The 23,247-nt window shown below is 44.9% G+C and overlaps 1 protein-coding gene across 3 annotated transcripts in view; it reads left to right on the top strand.

Moving 5' to 3' along the window:
• Window positions 1-23,247, top strand: part of NT5DC3 (5'-nucleotidase domain containing 3) — a 73,389-nt gene that overhangs the window by 34,317 nt on the left and 15,825 nt on the right. The window contains exons 3-9 of one of the 3 annotated variants that reach the window (XR_012420546.1): window positions 6,829-6,903; window positions 7,690-7,745; window positions 15,416-15,506; window positions 17,070-17,291; window positions 20,080-20,140; window positions 20,565-20,667; window positions 20,811-20,912. Coding sequence is in view for 2 of the 3 variants with exons in the window: in XM_005572054.5 (XP_005572111.2) it covers window positions 6,829-6,903; window positions 7,690-7,745; window positions 15,416-15,506; window positions 17,070-17,207; window positions 20,080-20,140; window positions 20,565-20,667; window positions 20,811-20,912 (626 nt within the window). In the remaining variant the exon portion in view is untranslated. Of the gene's footprint in view, window positions 1-6,828; window positions 6,904-7,689; window positions 7,746-15,415; window positions 15,507-17,069; window positions 17,292-20,079; window positions 20,141-20,564; window positions 20,668-20,810; window positions 20,913-23,247 lie in introns of those variants that run through there. The other 2 variants (XM_005572054.5, XM_074007638.1) reach the window with 2 other exon arrangements.

Here is a 23,247-nt window from a genome sequence, read left to right as displayed (position 1 = left end):
TTCTGATCCCCCTCAGCTTTTGGTTATCAGTGGATTTAAGCAGCTCATTTTGTCCATATCCAAAATGTAGTCATGGCATTTGCCACAGAGAAGCTTCCTTTCTGCCACTAAGCCAGCAGCTGGCTTTCTTTAGTTATGGCCACTTTACTAGATGTGAAACCACCTAGCCACTTGGCATCCAGCGGCAGATCTCGTTTGTTCAAGGGACTACTCTCTTCCATCTAAACTGCAGTCCTTTGCCTGGATCATAAGATGAAAGCCAACTAAGAACGAGGTGGTTCTGACTTTGGTTCCTGCCTGCCATCCCATGCCATCTGTTCACCACCCCCTAAAAGGTGGATCCAAATGGGGTGTTGCATTGGTGTTGGCATTTCAGTCCCAGGTCAGCTGCAGTGTTTTCTCTGACTTTGATGTCATTTATAAAAAGCAAGCCATGATCCCAGTGGCAGTGTCCATTGATTGTCCAGTAGGTGCTGAAAGCACAGGTTCTAAGGCCTCACTGCTGGGGTTCAAATTCTGGGCTTCATCACTTATTTCCTACATAATCTTGATTGACTCACTCAGTTTCTCTGGACCTCAGTTTTCTCCCCTGTAAAATGGGCATAGTAACAGTGCTTTCCTCATAGTCACTGTGGTAAATGAATTAATAAATGTAAAGTAGATGGCACATAGAAAACACTCAATAAATGTTAGCTATTTATTAATACAAATACTATTATTTCTAATCTGCACAACAACCCTGCTCACACATGTTGTCTCTGTTTACAGCTGAGGAAACAGGTTCAAAAAATTAAGCTACTAGATCAAGGCCACAGGCCAGGAGACAGAACCAGGATTTGAACTCCGGTCTGTCTGTTTCCAAAGGACTCTATTCTCTCCTCGACTCCCCTTGCCTCTCTTATGGGGTTACTAACACCTTTCCATCCTATGGTTTTTTTGGTTCAGATGCAAATAAAATATTCATGAAAATAAAAATTTATGAAATTTGAGGGGAAGAGAGATGAAATAGATGGATAAAATAAAAGCTGCAATCACTATTATTTGAAAAGCCTCTAGATTTAAGATCATTGAAATTTCATTCTCATTATATCTGTGTGTTGCTTTGATAAAACTAAAAGAAGTTATAATATTAATTGTATCAGGCATATTAGTAGAGTCAATTATGCTCACGCAAATTTTTCTCTTCTTCTGATTAAACAAAATAATTCTTCGAAGATGCACTGAGTTCAGGGCCATTTTTGCAGCCAAGACCGATGCACTTTGTGTAGTTGTAGAGATGGAAAGACATATGCTTTTGAGACACACAGTCATAGAACAGTAAATTTGCAATTTAGCATCTTTCCAAAAAGCAAACATAAAAGGTTCCAGCTCCTTCGTAATTACCCTTTTTAAAAATAAGAGATTTTTACAAACATGGAAATTTTTAAAAAAATCAAGTAATAACTGTCTGTATTTTGATTTTATTTGTCCACCAAGGAATAGAAAGGGAGGGGTAGAAGAGCTCTTAATTTCATCTCCCAGCTTCACACCTTAGTCAGCATTTTTTCTCATTAGTTGGCACCATTGATCACCTCATTGTTCATATCCAAAGCATCGGCTTGACCCCTCGCACTCTGCGTCCATGTCTGATCTCTCAGCAAATGCTATGCTCTCTTTTTCCTTTAAATAAACTTTTAGGATAGTTTTAGGCTTATGGAAAGGTTGCAAATACGGAGTTCCTGTGTGTATACACCCAATGCCCCGTTTCCTCCATTGTTAACACTTGACCAAGGTACATTTGTTACACCTAAAGAACCAGTCTTGATACATTATTATTCATTAAAGTCCATACTTCCTTCAGTTATTTTTAGTTTTTACCAAATGTCCATTTCCTGCTCCAGGATCCCCTCCAGGACACCACATTACAGTTAGTTGTCATGTCTCTCAGGCGCCTCTTGGCTTTGACAGCTTCTCCGACTTTCCTTGCTTTTCTAAATGACCTTGACAGTTTTGAAGCGTGCCAATTAGGTGCTGTGTGCATTTTCCTTATGATTAGCCTGGGTTATGGGTTTGGGGGAGGAAGACCACAGAGGTGAAGTGTAGTTTTCATCCCATCATAGTGAGAGCCTCCCCAGCCTTCTCCAGCTGCCTCCCCTCCTCCCCTCCTACTCCTTGAACCTCCAAACCCTCTCCTATTTCTGCCTTGGAGCACTCTTTCTTCTCCCAGATGAGGCTTGCTCCTGGCTTGCTTTTCTTCCCCGCCCCCGATCTCCGATCTGTGAATACTTGTATTGCATTTTCTTTTAGAACATACACTCTGAGGTGTTATATTCTGTGTGTGTATTCGTGTATGGTCTGCCTCCCCAGGTAGAATGGGAGCTTTGCAGGGGCAGACACCTGTGTCAGTTTTGTTCAGTGCTGTATTCCCAGGCCCTGGCACAAAGTAGATACTCACTAAACACTTGACATCTGCATCCATGAGTTCCGCGGGAAAGTGAGAGAGTTGTGCTTCATGTGGGGCCAGCATCCTGATGAGGTCATTTTACTCTAGCATCGTGTTTTGTGTAGATTTTAGAGAGCTTAGTTTTTGTGCCCTTCTGCATTGCCTCTAATTAGATTCGTAATTTAGGCTACTTTAAATATTAAACTGAGACCTCTGGAAGACAGATACGTTTATAGGTCTCTGGACCTCAGGAACCCAGAGCAGTGTTGTAATGTAGAGGTTTTAGCTGTATCTGAGAGCTGTAATTACCCAGGACTGTAGGAATTAGGCACACATGGAGAAGTCCTGGGTTCTCTGCTGCATTTTGGTATTAACTTTGCTTGAAGCTGTAGGGACGTTCCTGTAGCATTTTCAGGGGGACACTTCGCCCTTTATCAGCACACAGGAGTTTGCCCAGATTGTAACTGGGATTAGAACAAAGTCAAGGTACTAAAGGAAGCCAGACTGGGCCTAAATTAGAATTTTAATAAAAACTCCAAGTCAAAAGGCTTTTAATCTTTTGTTGGAGGAAACAGGGCATTGGGTGTATACATACAGAAACACAGTATTTGCAACCTTTCCATAAGCCTAAAACTATCCTAAAAGTTTATTTAAGGGAAAAAGAGAGCATAGCATTTGCTGAGAGATCAGACATGGACACGGAGTGCGAGGGGTCACAGCCGATGCTTTGGATATGAACAATGAGGTGATCAGTGGTGCCAACTAATGAGAAAAAATGCTGACTAAGGTGTGAAGCTGGGAGATGAAATCAAGGCTTTTGTCTTTTGTATTTCTTACTCCTTTTAAAGATGCCAGTTATCTCTATAATACCTCACCTTGGGTGAGTCTTTTTATCTTTTTCCCCCTTGGGTGGTGAAAAGTTTCTAAACTATGAAAAGTCCTGAAAATCTAGCTGAGACCATTGGAGAAGAGTGTAACCAACTGGCCAATGTGAGCGGCTTTGGTTCCTGGGCTGGATGTCGCTGTTAACAGATGTTCTACTGATGCTATGTGTGTGTATGTTGGAAATGGGCCAATCATGAGGATGTTTTTGACCAGGCTGGTTGTATGGGGAGATTACAATTTTGGGGCAGGAGTAGAGCATAGACCCTAGTCAAAATGGTTTGACTAGAAGAGGCCTTGGAGAAGACTTACCTAAAGTCATACAGGAGAGTAACAGGGCCTTGTAGGGTGGACCTAAAACCCCAGGCTGCCAGTTCCCAATCCAGCAAAGCCGCTCCATTTTATTGAGCACTTGCCATGTGCCAGGCACTGCCCTGACTTGCCACACACATTTTTGGTCTGAATCCTTTGCACTTCCAAAAAGGATGGGATTCTTGTTATCTTTACTTTGTAGATGAGAAAACCAGAGGGACAGACGACCTTGCCCAGAGTCACCCAGCTCGCACATGGCGGGACCAGGATTTGACGCCTGGTCCCTCAGCCTCGGAACCTATATTCTTCATTATGACATTGTCCTGTTGCGGCTTTTCCAGCTGCATCTGACAGTTTTCAAGGTCATTGATAGGGTTTGTCTGTGTCTCCACCCAAATCTCATCTTGAATTGTAGTTCCCATAATCCCCACGTGTCATGGGAGGGGCCTAGTGGGAGGTAATTGAATCATGGGGGTGGGTTTTTCCGCGATAGTGAGTAAGTCTCAAGAAATCTAATGGTTTTATAAAGGCGAGTTCTCCTGCACAAGCTCTCTTGCCTGCTGCCATGTAAGATGTGACTTTCCTCCATGATTGTGAGGTCTCCCCAGCCATGTGGAACTGTGAGTCCATTAAACCTCTTCGCTTTATAAATTACCCAGTCTCAGGTATGTGTTTATTAGCAACGTGAGAATGGACTCATATAGTCACTCACTATGGTCTTTGGACCAAATAAACATTGTGTATTTCTCAGAGGTGGCTCCCCAAGAATAACATTGAGAGTGAGAGGCAAAGGGAATGTGTGCGGAGGGCATGTCCTGCTGGGGAGCCCAGATAAGCCTCATTCAAAGAAAGAACCAGCAGACTTTTCAGCAGTAAACACTCTCAATATAAGTGCCAGCAGTCAACTAAAATAGTTGTTGCTCCACTCGTAACTGCAAAGGCTTTCAGTAAACTTGTTGAGCCCCTCTGAGGTGCTGCTGTCACAGGGAGGCTATGAGTGTCCAGTATATGGTGGCTTAGAGTTGGTTCACAATTGATTATGTGGTGGTTAGGGGTGGACTTGGGTGTGACACAGACCTGGGTTCAAATACTGGCTCGACCGCTATCTAGCTGTGTGACCTTGGGCAAATTCCTTGCCGTTGATCTTCAGATTATTCAATAGTAAAATAGACTTGAGATGCCCTGCTTCCTTTGTGATGGTGTAGTGAGGGATAAAGAAAGTCGTAGAAAGTGTCTAGTGTGTGGCACATAGCAAATGCTCAGTGAAGGCACCTCTCTCAGTGACATATTAAAATATTTCTTTCCTGTGTGCCCTCTTATTCATCCATCAGTCACAAGTTTAACAGGAGATTGCAGAGCTGCTGAAGTCCCTCGGCCCCCCTTCAGTAAGCAGATCCACGGTGCTAGGCGTTGGGTTCTGTGTCAGCTTGTCAAGTATGTCTGCAAAAATGCAGGACCATACACAGGGTTCTCAATTCTTGGAAACGCCCATGATGGAAATGTCAGTTTGGTGATTTCTTGGCACACATGGCTGGTGGTGGATAAATGATCCCAAATGTGACATTTGAGTTAAGTGCTTCATGCAGCCTGACTTGAAAAATCGCCACATGCGGGTCAGCCTGCTGGTCCCAGGAAATGTTCTTGTACAAATGGAACCGTGGCCATGAAATATTAGCAGCTCAGCCATGGAAGGAGGTTTCCTGGGCATTTAATAGTTGTCTGGGTTTTAACTTAAGCAACTTGCATCACAATTGGAAGGTCCTAGTGATGTGGCCTCTCTAGACTCAGGAATAGACGTTCTGTCCGCAGGCCTGTGGTCTGAGGGCAGAGGGGCAGTGAAGAGAGCAGGGGAGAAGGCCCCAGCCTAGCCTGATTCTCTGCCCACCATACACTAGCTTGTTTCATTCAGAACCTCTGATGTCCCTCTGAATAAAATGGGGATGGTGGGGCCTGCCATGTTGTAGCAGCAGAAATGGTGCCCACAGATCAGTGCCATCCACAAGGTAGCTGGTGTCGTAATTCTGAGATTTAGGGAGAGAAGTAAGGACTTGGATACCTGGTGCAGTAGATAAGGGGGAGCCAGCAATTCTGTGTAGTGTGAGGAATGGCTTGAGAATAGGAAAGACCAAGGGAGCTGGGCTGCTGTATTAGTTTGTTTTCACGCTGCTGATAAAGACTTACCCAAGGCCGGGTAATTTATAAATAAGAGAAGGTTTAATGGACTCACAGTTCTATGTGGCCGGGGAGGCCTCACAACCATGACGGAAGGCGAAAGGCACATCTTACATTGGCACAGGCAAGAGAGAGAATGATAACCAAGTGAAGGGGTTTCCCCTGGTTTCCCCGTATAAAACAGTCAGCTGTTGTGAGTATGGGGAAACCGCCCCTGTGAGTTAATTGTCTTCTGCCAGGTCCCTCCCACAATACGTGGGGATTATGGGAACTGCAATTCAAGATGAGACTTGGCTGGGAACATAGAGCCAAACCGTATCTGCTGCCTTCACAACTGTTCTGAGACAGAGTGCTGGATAGTAACTGTAATCCATGTGCCAAGGAAGGGCCTCCCTAGGCCTGGTGTCGGGAATGCTGTGTCTGACAGCCATGGGGTTGCCCAGCTGTCCAGATGAGAAAAGCAATGAAAGCTCTGTGGAGAGGCCCCACTCTCAGGAGTTTTCACCTTAGGGCTCTCCATGAAACCTGGTAATGGGGCCGTCCAGGGGCCTGCCACATCAAGGTGCTCATATATGAGTTGAATGGATGGCTGACAATGAGTTTGAGCAAAGTTGTGCTTCCAGTATTAGAAGGCACTTTCCAGCCTCTCCACAGCAGCCTTGAAGATAAAAGCTGGGAGTGATGGGTGGAGGTTGAAGCCGATGTGTTGCTGGGGTCTTAGGGATCTGGGAGTCTAGGAACACAGGTAGGGGAGGGAAAGAGAGGAGAGAGTTGAGAGAAGTTGGCAGGGGAGGGAACGAGGCCCAGCCTGTGCTTGGGCAGATAGACAGGGTGCAGGGCAGGATGGAAGGCTCTGGCCGGGGTGCTTGCTGGGAGGCGCTTGGACTGGAAGCGGAGGGACAAGCTGTGGTCTGCCTGTTCTGACTCCAACTTCCTACTGGTGTATCAACTACCTCAGCCTTTGTACAAGGGCCAGATCTGGACAGGATCCTGCACTTAGCACATTGTTGGCTAAAACCAGTTTCTTTCTTCTTTCTTAGTATCCAGCAGAAATCAGGAAGTATGAGTACGACCCAAATTTTGCAATTCGTGGACTTCATTATGATGTGCAGCGGGTAGGTTTACTTCTCCTGTTTTTCTGTGGTTTAATGATGTTTGGAAATGAAATGTACTCTTGGTACTTTACTGAATGGGCAAATTAGTTTTAAATTATGTTATTTGGGACTGCAGAACCAAATTATTCACATATCTTTGGATAGAATCTTCTGGAAGAAACTATGTATTAGAAAAGCATAAATGCATTTAGCTATTTAGGAGGTACTGTTTATTTCTAGTAGTCATTTTGGTGTTTTGAGGAAGAACCACTTGCCATATCTATTTTTTTCCCCTGTCTTTTGCAGATAGGCCATTTCTTTTTTTTTTTTTTTTTTTTTTTGAGACGGAGTCTCGCTCTGTCGCCCAGGCTGGAGTGCAGTGGCCGGATCTCAGCTCACTGCAAGCTCCGCCTCCCGGGTTCGGGCCATTCTCCTGTCTCAGCCTCCTGAGAAGCTGGGACTACAGGCGCCCGCCACCTCGCCCGGCTAGTTTTTTGTATTTTTTAGTAGAGACGGGGTTTCACCGTGTTAGCCAGGATGGTCTCGATCTTCTGACCTAGTGATCCGCCCGTCTCGGCCTCCCAAAGTGCTGGGATTACAGGCTTGAGCCACCGCTCCCGGCCAGGCCATTTCTTTAAAGAGCTGTATAGCACATTAATTAACAAGCAACCCTTTCAGGAACGTACAGTGTGCTTCCTTGTTAGGGCAGCCTAATGTTGATAGGATTTATGACGACACCTGGAAGGCTCATGTAATATGCAAATGGTTATACATTATTTACATGTGCATATGTTTATGTTTTTAAAGGCAGTATTAATGAAGATCGATGCTTTTCATTATATCCAGCTGGGAACTGTCTACAGGTAAGAGTAAGAGGAGATACATTTAATTTACGTGAAGTAACCAGGTGCTTTGGGTTTCAGGACCCTCTGACTGTTTAGTGATGAGGAGGGCTGCAGTGTGGATATGATTCATCCATTCACTCACTTATTCAAGAGCATTTGTTGAGGCCTTGCTACCAAGATAGGTGCTAAGGGCTTGGTTTGCACTGATGTCCTCAAGGAGCTCAGAGTGTGGTTGGGAAGTCATGTAAGTAAACTTGACTGCAGTTCGGAGTGACAGAGGTGATGATGGAAATGTGCTCAGAGGTGGCCAGGCACAGTGGCTCATGCCTGTAACCCCAGCACTTTGGGAGGCCGAGGCGGGTGGATCATGAGGTCAGGAGATCAAGACCATCCTGGCTAACACGGTGAAACCCTATCTCTATTAAAAATACAAAAAATTAGCCAGGCATGGTGGTGGCCGCTTGTAGTCCCAGCTGCTGGGGGAGACTGAGGCAGGAGAATGGTGTGAACCCAGGAGGCAGAGCTGCAGTGAGCTGAGATCGCACCACTGCACTCCAGCCTGGGCGACAGAGCGAGACTCCGTGTCAAAAAAAAAAAAAAGAATGTGCTCAGAGATAGGGAGCATTCGGGAGGACTGGAGGGAGGAATGGTTTTCCAGGGCTGCTGGCTGGCAAGCTGAGGGAGGTCCTGATGAGGAGGCTTGGAGCAAGAGGGCTATGGGGGTGAGGGAACACGGTTCTCCTTCCCACCATGGTATTTGGGTGGTTTGGATATTGAGACTTTTTTTTTTTTTTTGGTCTATTCATAGCTGGAAATCTTTGTAACTTTTTTTTTTTTTTAATGAGATGGAGTCTTGCTGCGATGCCCAGGCTGTAGCGCAGTGAAACAATCTAGGCTCACTGCAGCCTCTGCCTCCCAGGTTCAAGCAATTCTCCTGCCCCAACCTCCCGATTAGCTGGGACCATAGGCACGTGTCACCATGCCTGGCTAATTTTTATATTTTTAATAGAGACAGGGTTTCACCATATTAGCCAGGCTGGTCTCGAACTCCTGACCCCAAGTGATCTGCCTGCCTCAGCCTCCCAAAGTGCTGGGATTATAGGCGTGAGCCACCACACCTGGCCATCTTTATAATTTTTAAAACGGAGGATTTTGCCTTTTTTAATTCTCTAATTTGGAAGGGGATTTAGGAGTGTGATTTGTATTGTACAGCTTATACTTAAAAGTATGCACATCTTAGCTTACGTTCTTCTCTCACAAACTGTTAAAATTAATGCTTATTTGCTTTTAAAATCAAAGTGAAACATGGATAGAGTCACACAGTGAAACAGGATTAAAGGTGTCATGGGGGTCAGCAGCAATCTTCTGTGCTCCCCGCTGCCCCTAAAACCTTTAAAGTCTTTAGATTTTTTAAGTAACGTGCTCATTCTTCTATTTCCTAATTTATTAATTCCGGACATTGTCCCTGCTGTGATAGATAAGGACTTAGCTTTCTGGCACCTCCTCCCACTTCTCCAGTCTCATTCCTCTCATCTCATTCAGATCTCAGTTTTTGGTGGTTGTACTGGTCACTGTTTACATTATGACTTAGAAGGTCTTATCTGGTTCACTTTTTATTGTTGTTATTGAGATGGAGTCTCCCTCTTGTCACCCAGGCTGCAGTGCAGTGGCGAGATCTCAGCTCACTGAAATCTCTGCCTCCCAGGTTCAAGTGATTCTCCTACCTTACCCTCCCAAAGAGCTGGGATTACAGGCATGTGCCACCATGCCCGGCTAGTTTTGTATTTTTAGTAGAGATGGAGCTTCGCCATGTTGGCCAGGCTGGTCTTGAACTCCTGATTTCAGGTGATCTGCCCGCCTCAGCCTCCCAAAGTGCTGGGATTACAACTGTGAGCCACCGTGCCCAGCTGGTTTACTCTTAAGCCAGGTAGTGCAGTGCGATTATTTTCTTTCTTGTACGACATTTTGTTTTTCTTAGATTTTAATAATAATCTCAGTTTTTGTTGGCCTAGTTTTCTGTGTAGGAATCTCTGATTTTTTCCAAATGGTCCATTACAAATGTCAGGCATGTATTTATTTTCCAATAATTCAAATGTTTTCAATAATCTGTCACTTTTGTTTTTAAAAATTGACTCTCCCCTCCTGGTCTGATCTGGTTTGGTTGCTTGTCTTGGGACTTCCCTTCACTGCTTTCCCTGTTTCGAGTTCCCTTCTCTTCCTCTCTCTGGCTTTCCTCCCTCATTTTGCTGGAGTGTATCCTCCAGTAGCTTCCTGGTGCCTCCTTGTGCTGAGCCTTTCTGTAGCTTGTGGTAGGGAATCAGTTCTTGTCCTGGGTGTACCCTTGCAGGCCTCTGTTGTCAGTGTTAAGTCAGATACCTTCTTTGCATCCACTGTTTGTCTTCCAGTGTCTTGTGGAAATGTCTTGTCTATTGACGTCTCTACTCTCATTTCCTTTGACTGTTTTTACTCTCACTTTAATGGTGTTTCAGGATGGAGAGGAAGTGGTGGTGATGATGGTAATAATATTACTAACAGTGACTAGCAAATATTGAATCTTACTATGGGACAGGCACTGTTATAAGGGTTTTGTTTGAGTTAACTCATTTAATCCTCAAAATAACTATATGAAGTAGGTACTATTATTAGTGCCAGAGGTGTTAAGTAACTTGCCCCAAGGTCACACAGCAAATAATTGCCTGGGCTAGAATTCAGACCCAGGCAGCCTGGGACCAGAGTCTGTGCTCTTGGCCACCATGCTGTGTGGCCTTTTTGAAGGTATAAGGGATAGTTGGAGTCCCTCAACACATTTTTTTGGGGGGTAATGAATCTATTTTAGTATGGACAATTACAAATAATCTTTCCAACAAGATCACATCTTTTGCGGGAACATAGATGGAGCTGGAGGCCATTATCCTTAGCAAACTAATCCAGGAACAGGAAGGCAAATACTGTGTGTTCTCACAAGTGGAAGCTAAATGATGAGAACTCATGAACACACAGAGGTGAACAATAGACTCTGGGGTCTACTGGAGGATGGAGGGTGGGAGGAGGGAGAGGATCAGGAAAAATAACTGATGGGTAGGGTACTAGGGCTTAGTAGCTGGGTAATGAAATATCTACAACAAACCCCCATGACATGAATTTACCTATATGACAAACCTGCACGTGTACCCCTGAACCTAAAAGTTAAAAAAAAAAAAAAAAACTTTTCATTTATTTTGTAAGTAACATGTATATTAAATATAATTAATACATTTTTGTGCATGTGTCTCATTTTCTTAGGAAAAATCTTTGTAAGTGAAATTGCCAGGTGAAGGTTGTTCATTCATTTTAAGGCTTTTGAAGTGACTCAGTTGACCACCAGATTGTACCATTCCCAACAGATTTTTAACGTATATTTTAAAGTTGTTGCTACATTTAACATATTCCAACTTTTAGTTTTTTCTTTCTCTAAACCTCTTAAATGAACATTCATTTGTTCCCTTACTCATAGCTCCTAATGTTTTCCCAGAATTATTATTGCAATGGTGAAGGTGGGGGCGAGAACGAAGAAGGCAAGGTTATGCATGTTCATGAGAATCCCCACCAGGTGTCTTTGTTCTGTCTCTCCATCTTTGTTTCTGCTGTCGGCCCCCTCCCTAGACACTTACCCCTTCTCTCCTGGGATCTTGGGGTTTGCTGCAGTGCACTCCATCCTGGACATTCTTGCCAGACTGATTCCCTAAATCATTACTCCTGATAATCCCCTCCTCTGAATCCCTGGATGGCTCCCTGCTCTCTGCAGAATAAAGGCTAAGCCATATGCTTAGGCTTAGGTTTGAGATTTTTATCAACCTGCTTTAAACCCTTCGCTTCCTCTTCTTCCATACACAGCTCCTTAACTTACTATGTTGGTCAAGACTCTTGGTTGCAAGTGACTGAAACTCAAACTGGCTCAGAAACTTATTGTACAGTCCACAGACAGAGTGAGTTTGCAAGTGTGGCTGGCTCTAGGGGCCAAATTACTATTTTCAGAACTCTTTCCATCTCTTGGCCTTGCTCTCTGACTTGGCTCACTCTCAGGCAAGCCCCTCCTTAGTGACCCCTGGGACTCCAGGCCCACATCCCCCCCAGCTCCAGGTCAAGAGGAACAGAGGAGCTTTGTTTCTCCACATTCCGCCGGAGTCTCAGGACTGAATCTCATCAGAATGACTTGGGTCATGTGTTTGGTCTTGAACCATTACTATGAAGAGAGGATGCCCGGGCTGGTGAAGACAGCACAGGGATTCTTTTCCCTTGACGTCTTCTTTCTTGTCACCTGGCACTTGCTCCTGCTGGAGTTCAGCCAGGGTGCAGTTTTCCTTCCTCTCTGCTTCTTGAAATCCTACCCACCCTCCATGGCCAACTTGTGGTGAGTCCTCTGCTCACCCTCTCAGCCTGAAATGCCCTTTCTCCCCTCTCTTCTCGTGGGGTTCACAGGAGAAGAATTGCCTTGTTTCTTGTATATACACTGTCCATTGTGTCAAGGAGTGTGGACAGTAGAAAGAGCCACTGAGGCATTCGGGGGAAGGAGCGTTCAGAATGAGGCTGTAGGAAGTTCACTGTTGCTTCGCTGCTGAGAGGGGTGTTGAGGTGAGCTGGCCTCTGGAGGGAGTGTGTGGACTCAAGTCACTCACACTTCCTGGGTGCAAACCCCAGCTCCACGGCTCATGTGTGTATGGTCTTGAGCAATCTCTGGACCCTCTGAAAGCCTTGGTTTCCTCGTGTAAAGCAGGCATGATTCCAGTCCCTGCCTAAGGGGCAGCTTGTGAAGATGAAGCATATCTGCACAGGGCCCAAAATACAGGGTGGTGCCACTGGGCTTCTGCCTTATGTCACTGAGCCTTGTGTGTGGCCATTTCCACTCTTAGCACCTGTCTCAGGGAAGAGTATTAGAGGGCAGGAGGATGTCTGATGGAGACAAAAACAGCCTTTTTGTCTCCCAATGTGTTAAATATGTTAAAAAAAAAAAAGAAAAAAAAGAAAAAAAAGCCAGCCCACCCCAAAGCAAGTCATTAGGAAGCTTTGTACCTTAGTGGTTTAAGAACTGGAGCCTGCAGAAATGTCACTTTCTTCTCTTTCACTCCAGAAGGGGCCATGAATGAGAGAAGGTGGGAAGAAAGTGTCCATCTCAGCCTAGTTTGTCTCTAAGCGCTGATGCAGGTCTCCAGTCCCTACACCGGGGTGAATTTTATGATGTTTGGCCCATAGCAGTGAGTGCTGCCGACTGGGAAGGTGGAGAGGGGTCCCCCACCACAGCCCCATTTTTGTACCTACATTTTAAGTTTTTACTAGGAACCTTGTGAAAAGCTGGGGTGGTTCCCTTCACAGCCACACTAGTGAAACCTCTCTACAGTGCTTACCATACACCAGCTATTCTATATGTAGTAGCTCCTGTGATCTCAGTGACATCAGAAAGTAGGCACTTTTATAGTTTCCTGCTTTAAGAATGAAGACTTTGAGACCCAAAAGGGATAAATTACTTGTCAAGGTAATATCCCTAGTGATGAAGGGAGTGGGGATTTGAAGCCCTTGCAGACTCATTCAGATCTGTGCTCCTAACCTCGTGTTTCTCACTCTGAGCGGGGGAAAAGGAGCTTCCACTTCGATTTCAGTGCTGGTCGAGGCTGCATTCAGATGTGGCCGGGCAGTCTGCCCATGCCTGCTGCAGTTGTGTTTGGCTCTTGGTTTGATGCAGCTGCTGCTTGGGGAATTCAGCTGGCAGATTTCAGTGCCTCTCCTGAGTTGCCATTTGATTGTTTGGCTCTTGCGGATGCAGCCTGGGTGGCTGTGCCTGTGCCTTAGAGACAGCAGTGGCTTCCAAAGGGCAGAGAAGTAACTCTGACCCGGCCGAATCACTTCACTTTTTATATTTTCTCTCCAGTGTGAGAGCCTTAGCAGTGTGGACACGTGACTGCTGCTGCTCAGCAAGGGCTGATTTCCAAGGTCACTGCCTCGAACGATCTGGCTTAGTGCCAGTCTTATCTTATTTCTGGAGCAAAGATAAAGGGAGTCCAGTGTTTCTACTTTTTTCAAAGGCTGGTAGTTGTAACAGATTAATCAAGATCAGAGGCAAAATATTAATGAATCCACTCAGATAACTTTTTAAAGTAATATGGGTGATGGAGACGGGAGGAAAGAGGTTGAAGTGATCTTTTTGTTAAGGTTACATAGCAAAACATAAATGATATCGTACGTAGGTTTTACTGTGGACCATGTGGTTTTGTACGCTAAGCAACCTGTTGTGTTAGTAACTAAAATTCTTCTTGAATTATTTATACTCCTGCTGTAGCACAGCGTGACATTTCCTGTACTATTCAGTCTGTAGTTTCGTAATCATCGGTGTCTATTTCTCAAGCACTTTCTCCTCCACAGAAGGGGTAGAAGAGCAGGTGTTTCCCCTCCTGACGCTTGAGAGTGGATGAGTCCAGCTGAACAGGTGAAGGCACCTGCTCTAGTCACTGGTGGCAGAGGCAGGAGTGAAACCCTGGCCACTGACTTCACAATTCATTTTTTTTTTTTTTGTATGTGGAAGAAGTAGATTCATTTGCAGATTCCCGAGGCAGGCAGATGGTAGATGAGGAAACTGGCCTTCAGTGTCACAAAGCATTCAGGGTCATTGCCTCTCCAAGGTGGTGGTGCCACAGGGCTTCCTGCCTCATGTCACGGGGTTTAGTCCACTGAGCCTTGGGTGTGGCAATTTCCATTCTCAGCACTTGTATTAGTCTGTTCTTACGCTGCTGATAAAGACATACCTGAGACTGGGTAATTTATAAAGAAAAAGAGGCTTAGTGGACTCACAGTTCCACATAGCTGGGGAGGCCTCACAGTCACGGCGGAAGGTGAAAGGCATGCCTTACATGGTGGCAGGCAAGACAGAATGAGAGCCAAGTGAAAGGGGAGACCCCTAATAAAATCATCAGATCTCATGAGGCTTACTCACTACCACGAGAACAGTATGGGGGAAACAGCTCCGGTGATTCAGTGATCTCCCACCAACTCCCTCCCACAACCTGTGGGAATTATTGGAGCTACAATTCAAGATGAGATTTAGGTGGAGACACAGCCAAACCAAATCAGCACCTATCCCAGGCTAGAGTATTGGAGGGCAGGAGGATGTCTGATGGAGACAAAAACAACCTTTCTCTGCCCTAATATATTAAATACATTAAAACAAAAGCCAGCCCACCCCAAAGCAAGTCATTAGGAAGCCTTGTGCCTTAGTGGTGTAAGAGCCTGGGCCATAGAGCCAGAAAGCCTGGGTTATAATCTTGACCTACCACTTCCTACTTTGGTGACCTTGAACAGGTACATGACCTTTCTGTGCTTCAGTTACCTCAGCTGGAAATGAGAAGAATAATAGTGCCTCCCTCCTAGGACGGTTGAGAATTACATGGATGACTGGGTGTAATTCATATCTGGCCTATAGTACGTGCCATGTAATATTAACTATTATTCCTCCTCCCGTTACTGTTCTTGTTAGAACAGTAGTAGTAGTAAACGTAGTAGCATCTTACCTGATATTTGTAGCATTTACTTGTGGCACATTTGGCCTCGTCATTACGACAGTGTCTTGCACCTCAATTGAAAAATCCCAGCACTGCACAGGGGTGTGAAAATCATTGGTCTCTCTAGTTGAGCTTTTTAACTGCACCATCTGGTTTTTCCAGAGGCCTCAGTGTTGTCCCGGATGAAGAAGTCATTGAAATGTACGAGGGGTCCCATGTGCCTTTGGAGCAGATGAGCGACTTTTATGGAAAGGTAACGAGCAGCACTTTATTCATTTAAAGCCGCCTTTTTCCTTCTTGAAACATGGCCTTGTCGACCTTACCTACTGCTCATATGAAATTTGAGATTGTGTGTTGAGAGAGACCAGTGTTTGCAGGGGACACCCCCAGATCTTTCATGATTCTCCTTTCTGAAGCCCTTCCTCCGCACCTGGTGAAGGCTGTTTTTACCTCCCACATACCTACCCCGTTTGCCACCCCATCTCCAGGAATGTCCCTAGTTTCTGGAGTGGACTCCAGAACAGATTGGGGCTGTCAGTGTGACAGCTACTGCTTCCCCTGGCGAATGGCTGTGAAATGCCAGAGCTGATGGCTACACAGCCACCCTGTTTACCTTTAGGGAAACCTCTGCTTTTCTAACTTTTGTGGTTCTCTTTCCACCCAGAATTTTTGCTTCTTGTCTTATTAGATGCACTCACTTACTTGCTTTGTCAAAATGAAATGGAAGATGCCCGGTCAGTTACTAAACTTAGTACAGATGGCCCCTGACTTAACAATGATTCTACTTAGAACTTTTTGACTTTACAATGGTGCAAAGCCATTGTAATTTCAATGTAAATTACAGTATTCAATAAATTATATGAGACACTCAACACCGTATAATAAAGGCTAATATAAATGAGCCTTTATAGGCTAATATAAATGTTCTGAGAATGCTTAAGATAGGCTAGGCTGAGCCATGATGTTTGGTAGGTTAGATGTATCAGTGCATCTTTTACAGTGGGTTTATCAGAATGTAACCCCATCATAAGTTGAGGAGAATCTATAGTGTAAATTGCAAGCATTCAGAGAAAAGCTCTTTTTTAAGCTCAAATATGGGCTGTGAGGGTGTGCTCCAGTTCAGGAGAGTTACGTGCGTTTTTGTGTCATTATGGGCAATAATTTGTTTGCTGACTTTCCTCTGTGCTTCCTGAAAGAGTGTGAACCGGAAGTGGGACTGGTCACAGGAAAAATCGGGAGGGGAAGGGTGATTAGACTCTCTGGGAGAAGTCAGGGCATTTCTGTCGATATCCTAGTTATACTTAGAGTGAGACATCAGCTCTGCTGTGAATGATAAGGAACAAGGGGAACATTTTACCTGTTTTTTTTTTTTTTTTTTTTTTTTTTTTTTAAGGCAAGGTTTTGCTCTGTTGCCCAGGCTGGAGTGCAATGGTGCCATCTCCGCACTGCAACCTCCACCTCTTGGGTTCAAGCGATTCTCCTGCCTCAGCCTCCTGAGTAGCTGGGATTACAGGCACGCACCACCATGCCCGGCTAATTTTTGTATTTTTTAGTAGAGATGGGGTTTCACGGTGTTGTCCAGGCTGATCTTGAACTCTTGACCTCAGGTGATCCACCTGCCTTGGCCTCCCAAAGTGCTGGGATTACAGGCGTGAGCCACCACGCCTGGCCCATTTTATTATTTTATTATTAGAACTTTCCTTTTTTTGTGTTGATGATGGGAATCTCGTTTAGTCGCTGAGAGGTCTTCCTGCTGTTCCTGGTGCTTCATAGCTCTGCCCCTGTTTCTAAAGCACTCCTTCCTCCCTGTCTACAGAGCTCTCATGGAAACACGATGAAGCAGTTCATGGACATCTTCTCCCTGCCCGAGATGACCCTCCTGTCCTGTGTGAATGAATACTTCCTTAAGAACAACATCGACTATGAGCCTGTGCATCTGTACAAAGATGTCAAGGTTGTATCCACAGTGAGAGATCACGGTGCTGAGTCTGTTTCAGCTTTGCAGTGGGAGTCACAGAGCCTTGAACCTCCTTTCTAGGTTAGGTGTTTTAAATAGTCTCTTAGCTGGGAACTCTTATATGCGGTTTAACCTTGAACATTATAAGAAAGGTGTTGTTACATCAGGAGAATTGGAAATCAGTCAAAATTTTTGTTAAAACAAGATGGTGCTGACACTGTTATCTCGATTTTTGATCCTTTCTGACCAGAAGGCCAAGGCCAGAGCCTGTGCACTTGGCCAAAGGGATGATGGGGATGGAAGTCCGGCCTGTACCCACTCACTCCTGAGTCTGCCCAAGCAAGGCGGTGCCTCCTCTTTTTTTTTTTGAACAGAGTCTTGCTCTGTCACTCAGGCTGGAGTGCAGCGGTGCGATCATGGCTCACTGCAACCTCTACCTCCCAGGTTCAAGTGATTCTCCTGCCTCAGCCTCCCAAGTAGCTGGGATTACAGGCGCCTGCCACCACGCCCGGCTAATTTTTGTATTTTTAGTAGAGACGAGGTTTCACCATGTTGGCCAGGCTCGTGTGCAACTCCTAACCTCAAGTGATTGGCCCACCTCAACCTCCCAAAGTACTGGGATTACAGGCTTGAGCCACTACGCCTGGCCAGGGTGCCTCTTCATCACACAGGTTACATTCAAGCCCCCAGCTGGGGGACTTGTGCCACTGTAGTTGCCCAGAGGGGATGCCTTTTTCCTTTGCCCACAAAGGTTCCATGTGGCTTTCTAAAGTCCTGCAAAAGCCATGCAAGAATCCAGTTAGGGGACGGGGGATGTAGACAAATGTAAATGTTTATGTGAACATATGTGAATACTTACTGTTGCCCATAGGTTCTTGGCAACCGTGACTTTAAGTGAAACCATGTACAACAGATCCTTGAATAACGCCAGTTTCTTCAATGTCATGTTAATGTTGACAAGGAAAAAAATTGATTTTGCTTTATGTTGTTTCACAGAGTTGCAGTTTCTAAGAACCTACTGAAGATGTTAAGGACTTACTGTACAAATCATTTGTATTTATACATTTATTTATGTATTTTATATTCACATGTTTATATATTTATATATGTTCTTTAAGCTGTATGAACATTTTAGTACTAAAACATGTTTATATTATTTTATATGTATTTACATAGTTACAACATATATTTATCAATATATGTATTTAAAATATATTTTTTAAAGATACATATTTACACACTAAAATATTTTTGCTATGTATTTATAAGTAAATTTAAGTTTTGGCAGCATGAATCCTGGGTTTTAGGAAGATAGAGGATAAATTATAGTTTCTCAATATCAGTGTGGTATTATCCAAATTGAATTTAGGTATTTAGTTTTTGTTCTCTTGTATATACAGTTTGTCTTTAAAAATCTAAGAATCACTTGTAGCAGCCCTGTGCATTCATAAGGCGAGATGTTGATTTGAAAGCTCAGTTTTTACTGCAAGTGTTACTACCACCAAGAACAAATACTTGTGTAGAGTTTACTAGGTCCCAGGCACTGTTCTTATGAGTGCTTTAGGCATGTTAACTTACTAAATCTTCATAATAATGTCAAGGTAGGCACTATTTGTACCATTTTACAAATAAGGACATCGAGGCATAGTGAGGTTGACTTGCTTGCCCAAGGTCACACAGCTGTTAAATAGCAGAGCCTTGATTTTAAGCCAGGCAGTCCGACTTGCATTTAACTACTGCCTTCTGCTGCTGGTGTGAAATTGAATCAGGCTTGTGCTGAAAGGTAATTGAGGTTGAGATTGTAGTCCAGAAGTGCTCCCTCTTAACAGAAATCTCCCAGCAATAGTCTAAGGCTTAGACACAATTTTGCCTGCAGCCCTGTCTCCTACTACTGGCTCTAGAAAGTGTCCATAGGCCTCTAGGAATGTCACCACTTAGAGGCCCTGTGCAGTGTCACCTGCCAGGGGGACCCTTTTTTGACACTTGCCAGCTCTCATGCTGCCACACTCCTGAACCCACAGAGGGTTTAACCACCTCCTCTTCCTCTCCCTGGACCATATCTCTACCTGAGCTACAGTCTCACTGCCAGTTTGTTGCCCTACTGGTGGCACCAAAGAGAGAAGGAGAAACCTGTTAGCTGTTTGTCTCTGCCTCTCATTCCGTGTTACAGAATTTGCCATTGGGGTCTAGGGACGGAAAGGGCACAAAGATAAAAGAGCAATAACTCCCTTTGTCCAGATGGCCTGGGATCATTTGTTCACAATACTGCATATAAATTACCGTGTGTCCTGTGGGACTTTATTCGGAATTATTCACAGAAATTACCTCTTCCAAACACTCTTTTGAAATTGCACTGGAAATTGCCACCATCACCATGGAAACTTTTGCTTTCACAAGGGGCTGCCTATGAAAATGGACCAGAATTGGCCTTGTGTGGTGGCTCACACCTGCAATCCCAGCACTTTGGGCAGCTAAGGCAGCCGGATTACTTGAGGCCAGGAGTTCGAGACCAGCCTGACCAAAATGGTGAAACTCCGTCTCTATTAAAAACACAAAAATTAGCCTGGTGTGCTGGCGGGCACCTGTAATCCCAACTACTCTGGAGGCTGAGGCAGGAAAATCACTTGAACCCAGGAGGCAGAGGCTGCATTGAGCTGAGACAGCACCACTGCACTTCAGCCTGGGTGATATAACAAGACTCTGTCTCAAAAAAAAAATAGAGAAAATGGACCAGAATTTAAATTTTGTGTAGTGCCTGGATTGTCGGACTTTCTAGGGATAGAAGTTACCATGACTGCCATTTCACATGTACTGTTACTCAGGCTATCTCAGTTGTATTTTCGCTGATTAAAAATGTATCTTTTGGCAGGATTCAATTCGAGACGTCCACATCAAAGGAATAATGTACAGAGCAATTGAAGCGGACATTGGTATGTGCTCAGCAGTATCGCAAAGAGAGTTTCAGCCTTCCGTTATTTGTGCAACCATGCCGGCATTTTACTTTGCATTCCAGGTGCTAAGCAGGGGCTGCATGAGTGCTCTGTAAGGACCTGGCATCCTGGCATGTTAGCCATCTCCTCTTTGTCCTGGAACTTGACATAATTCTGACTTAAAAAGAGAGGCGCTGGCAACTATAGCCACTTAGTTGTTTCCACTTAGACCGAGGAGGCAGGGTCTTTGTGACTGATGCACCAGATGTACCCATGTTCCACTGGGCAAAGCTTCTTCCTTAAGGCCTTTATTCCCTCTCCTGTGCCTAGGACAGTGCTGGACCCGTACCCCCATTTAGAAAGTACTTGCAGATTGACCAATAATCATGCTGAATCTGTGTGTGAATTTTTCTCTTGCTCTTAGAAAAGTACATCTGCTATGCTGAGCAGACCCGTGCAGTGTTGGCCAAACTGGCTGATCATGGCAAGAAGATGTTTCTCATCACCAATAGCCCCAGTAGCTTTGTGTAAGTTGCTCTGTGTTTCATTGCTAGCTTCTGGCACACTCCTTGTATCCCATTTGTTTTAGCAGTTGGAAATTGGAAAGAAAAAGTTACAAACATAGTTAATCCTTCAATGTTAGACTAACCTGGCTGACTTGTTGCCCTAGGGACAAAGGGATGAGTTATATCGTTGGGAAAGACTGGAGGGACCTGTTTGATGTGGTCATTGTTCAGGCGGAGAAGCCAAACTTCTTTAATGATAAGCGGAGGTGAGTGTTTATTTTTCTAGGGGACTAGATTTTATTCCTTTGCTGCTGTGAATATATAGATGGTGTGTCTTGGTAAAATCCAGTTGCAAAATCATAAGCATGTGAGATTATAGCTTTTGAATTTTAACCCTTCTAGCAAGTAATCACAAGGGTGACATGAGCACATAACAGACAGTTTGCATGCATCAAAATGGTTCTCAGTACAACTTGGGCTGCGTCAGACCCATGAGGTAGGCTTGAAGAAAATGATTGGCAGTGATGAAAAAGCCAAACTTATTATCACATAGTAAATTAGGTCTTCAGATGCAGACACATTGTGAAGCGTAAGAAAACAACAGCATCAACAAAACTGCCTATTGGGTAGCTCTTTAAATAGAGCTCTCATTAGTGTGTTTAAAATTGCAGTCGGATTTTGCAGAGCTTCTCTGCAACATAGGTTTTGCATCACGTGGAGTAAATCTCTATTACGTCTTAATATCTTCCTGCCACTGTAGCCCTGGGAATGGGGAAGCAGGTAAGTTTTAGGTTGTGACAGGGAGAGAGTGTGCTGTTAGTATTTAGTGGGTAGGGATCAGGGAACGCTAAAATATCTTTTAACGTGTGGGACAGGCCTGTTCACTAAGAGCTGTTCTCCGCAAATGTCCATGGTGTTGAGAATCACACTGCACTGGGGTTGTAAAAAAATAACTCGTATTTATATAATAATGGGCAATTTTTGAAACACTTTTACCCCCATGTTTATTCTGTAGCTGGTAAGCAGGTAGTCTTTTCCTCTCTGTTAGGTGATTTGAAGCATCAGGGTGTGGTACCCTGCAGTTAATGCTTTAAATTCCTCTTGTCCCAGTTTTCCAAGTGTCACAGCGACTCCAGGAAGAAGCGGCAAACCAAGAACCATGTGCAGGGACTGAAAAATGCTGGGTGGGATTCAAGAAAATGAAGGAAAAACTAGAGTGTGATGAAAAACAGCTATAAACGGTGGCTTGCTGCTTTGTTAGTATTTTGTCCCACTTACCAGCGGCTGGAGTCATCCCAAAGACAGTGGCAAGGGAGTTCCTGCATGGGAGAGCCGCAAACCGTCCCATGATGGGGCTGGTTGGGATTCCAAAGAAAGAAGCACTAAACGCTAGGATGATCAGTCTAAAGCACTTAATAGAGGAACCGACTTACAGAGTGGGCTGCAGTGCATCCTCTGGCACAGGGTCCCCAACCTTTTTGGCACCGGTGACTGGTTTTGTGGAAGACAGTTTTTCCACCAGGTTTGTGGGGGTAGGGTAGGGTGATGGTTTCAGGATGAAACCGTTCCACCTGAGATCGTCAGGCATTAGATTCTCATAAGGAGCGCACGACTTAGATCCCTTGCTTGTGCAGCTCACAATAGGGTTCCGCTCCTATGAGAATCTAATGGCGCACCTGATTAGCCAGGAGGTGGAGCTCAGGCGTTAATGCTCTCTCACCCACTGGATGCTCGCCTCCTGCTGTGCGGCCTGGCTCCTAACCCGTGGGCCGGTTTTGGTCTGTGGTCCACGGCCCCGGGTTTGGAGACCTCTGCTGTGGCAGACAGGAGAGAAAGGGATGTTCCACCAGGAGCAGGTCAGGATGTGGAGTTTATTGAGGGTTTAAGGAATTTGGCTCCAGGCCAGGGCTAGTTTCTTCCAGTGTCTTGGGGAGCAACATAAAAACCTTTTTCAGTGTCTGGGAGTGTTGAAGCACGCAGAGGAGAACGTGCACCTAGCTGGGTCAGAGTGGTCAAAGGCACTCCTCTCCTAGAGGAAGAAGAGGGGAGGTCGGGGCCCTATAGTCACTGATATGATGCCCTCACCATTTTCTTAGTAGATTCTGGGGTGTGGTCAGAAGGGCCCTGTCTCTCTCTTCACCAGAGAGCTCCTCTGCTTTGCCGTGTTTATAAAAAGTGAGGAGGCAGGGCCCTGAACTCTTTTCCCTGGATGCAGCAGGCAGGGTGTCTCAGCCCCCTCCCCCAATATCTATTTTGTCTTTGTTCTCGAAGCCTAGGGTAAGAGCCGAATAATCCTCCGTCTGTATTCATCCTTGTGTTATTTATAATAATGAGAGGTCAGAAACAACCTAACAGCCCTACAGTAGGGGATGCTTAGTTAAATTTGGAATGGCCATATGAGAGGGGATTATGCAGTCATTAAAGACGATGTACTTGGCTGGGTGCAGTGGCTTATGCCTGTGATCCCAACACTTTGGGAGGCCGAGGCGGGAGGATCACAAGGTCAGGGGATTGAGACCATCCTGGCTAACATGATGAAACCCATTCTCTACTAAAAATACAAAACATTAGGCGTGGTGGCGGGCACCTGTAGTCCCAGCT

This window comes from Macaca fascicularis, chromosome 11, assembly GCF_037993035.2.
Source record: "Macaca fascicularis isolate 582-1 chromosome 11, T2T-MFA8v1.1".
NCBI lineage: Eukaryota > Metazoa > Chordata > Mammalia > Primates > Cercopithecidae > Macaca > Macaca fascicularis.
This window is presented reverse-complemented; position numbering and strand designations above follow the sequence as displayed.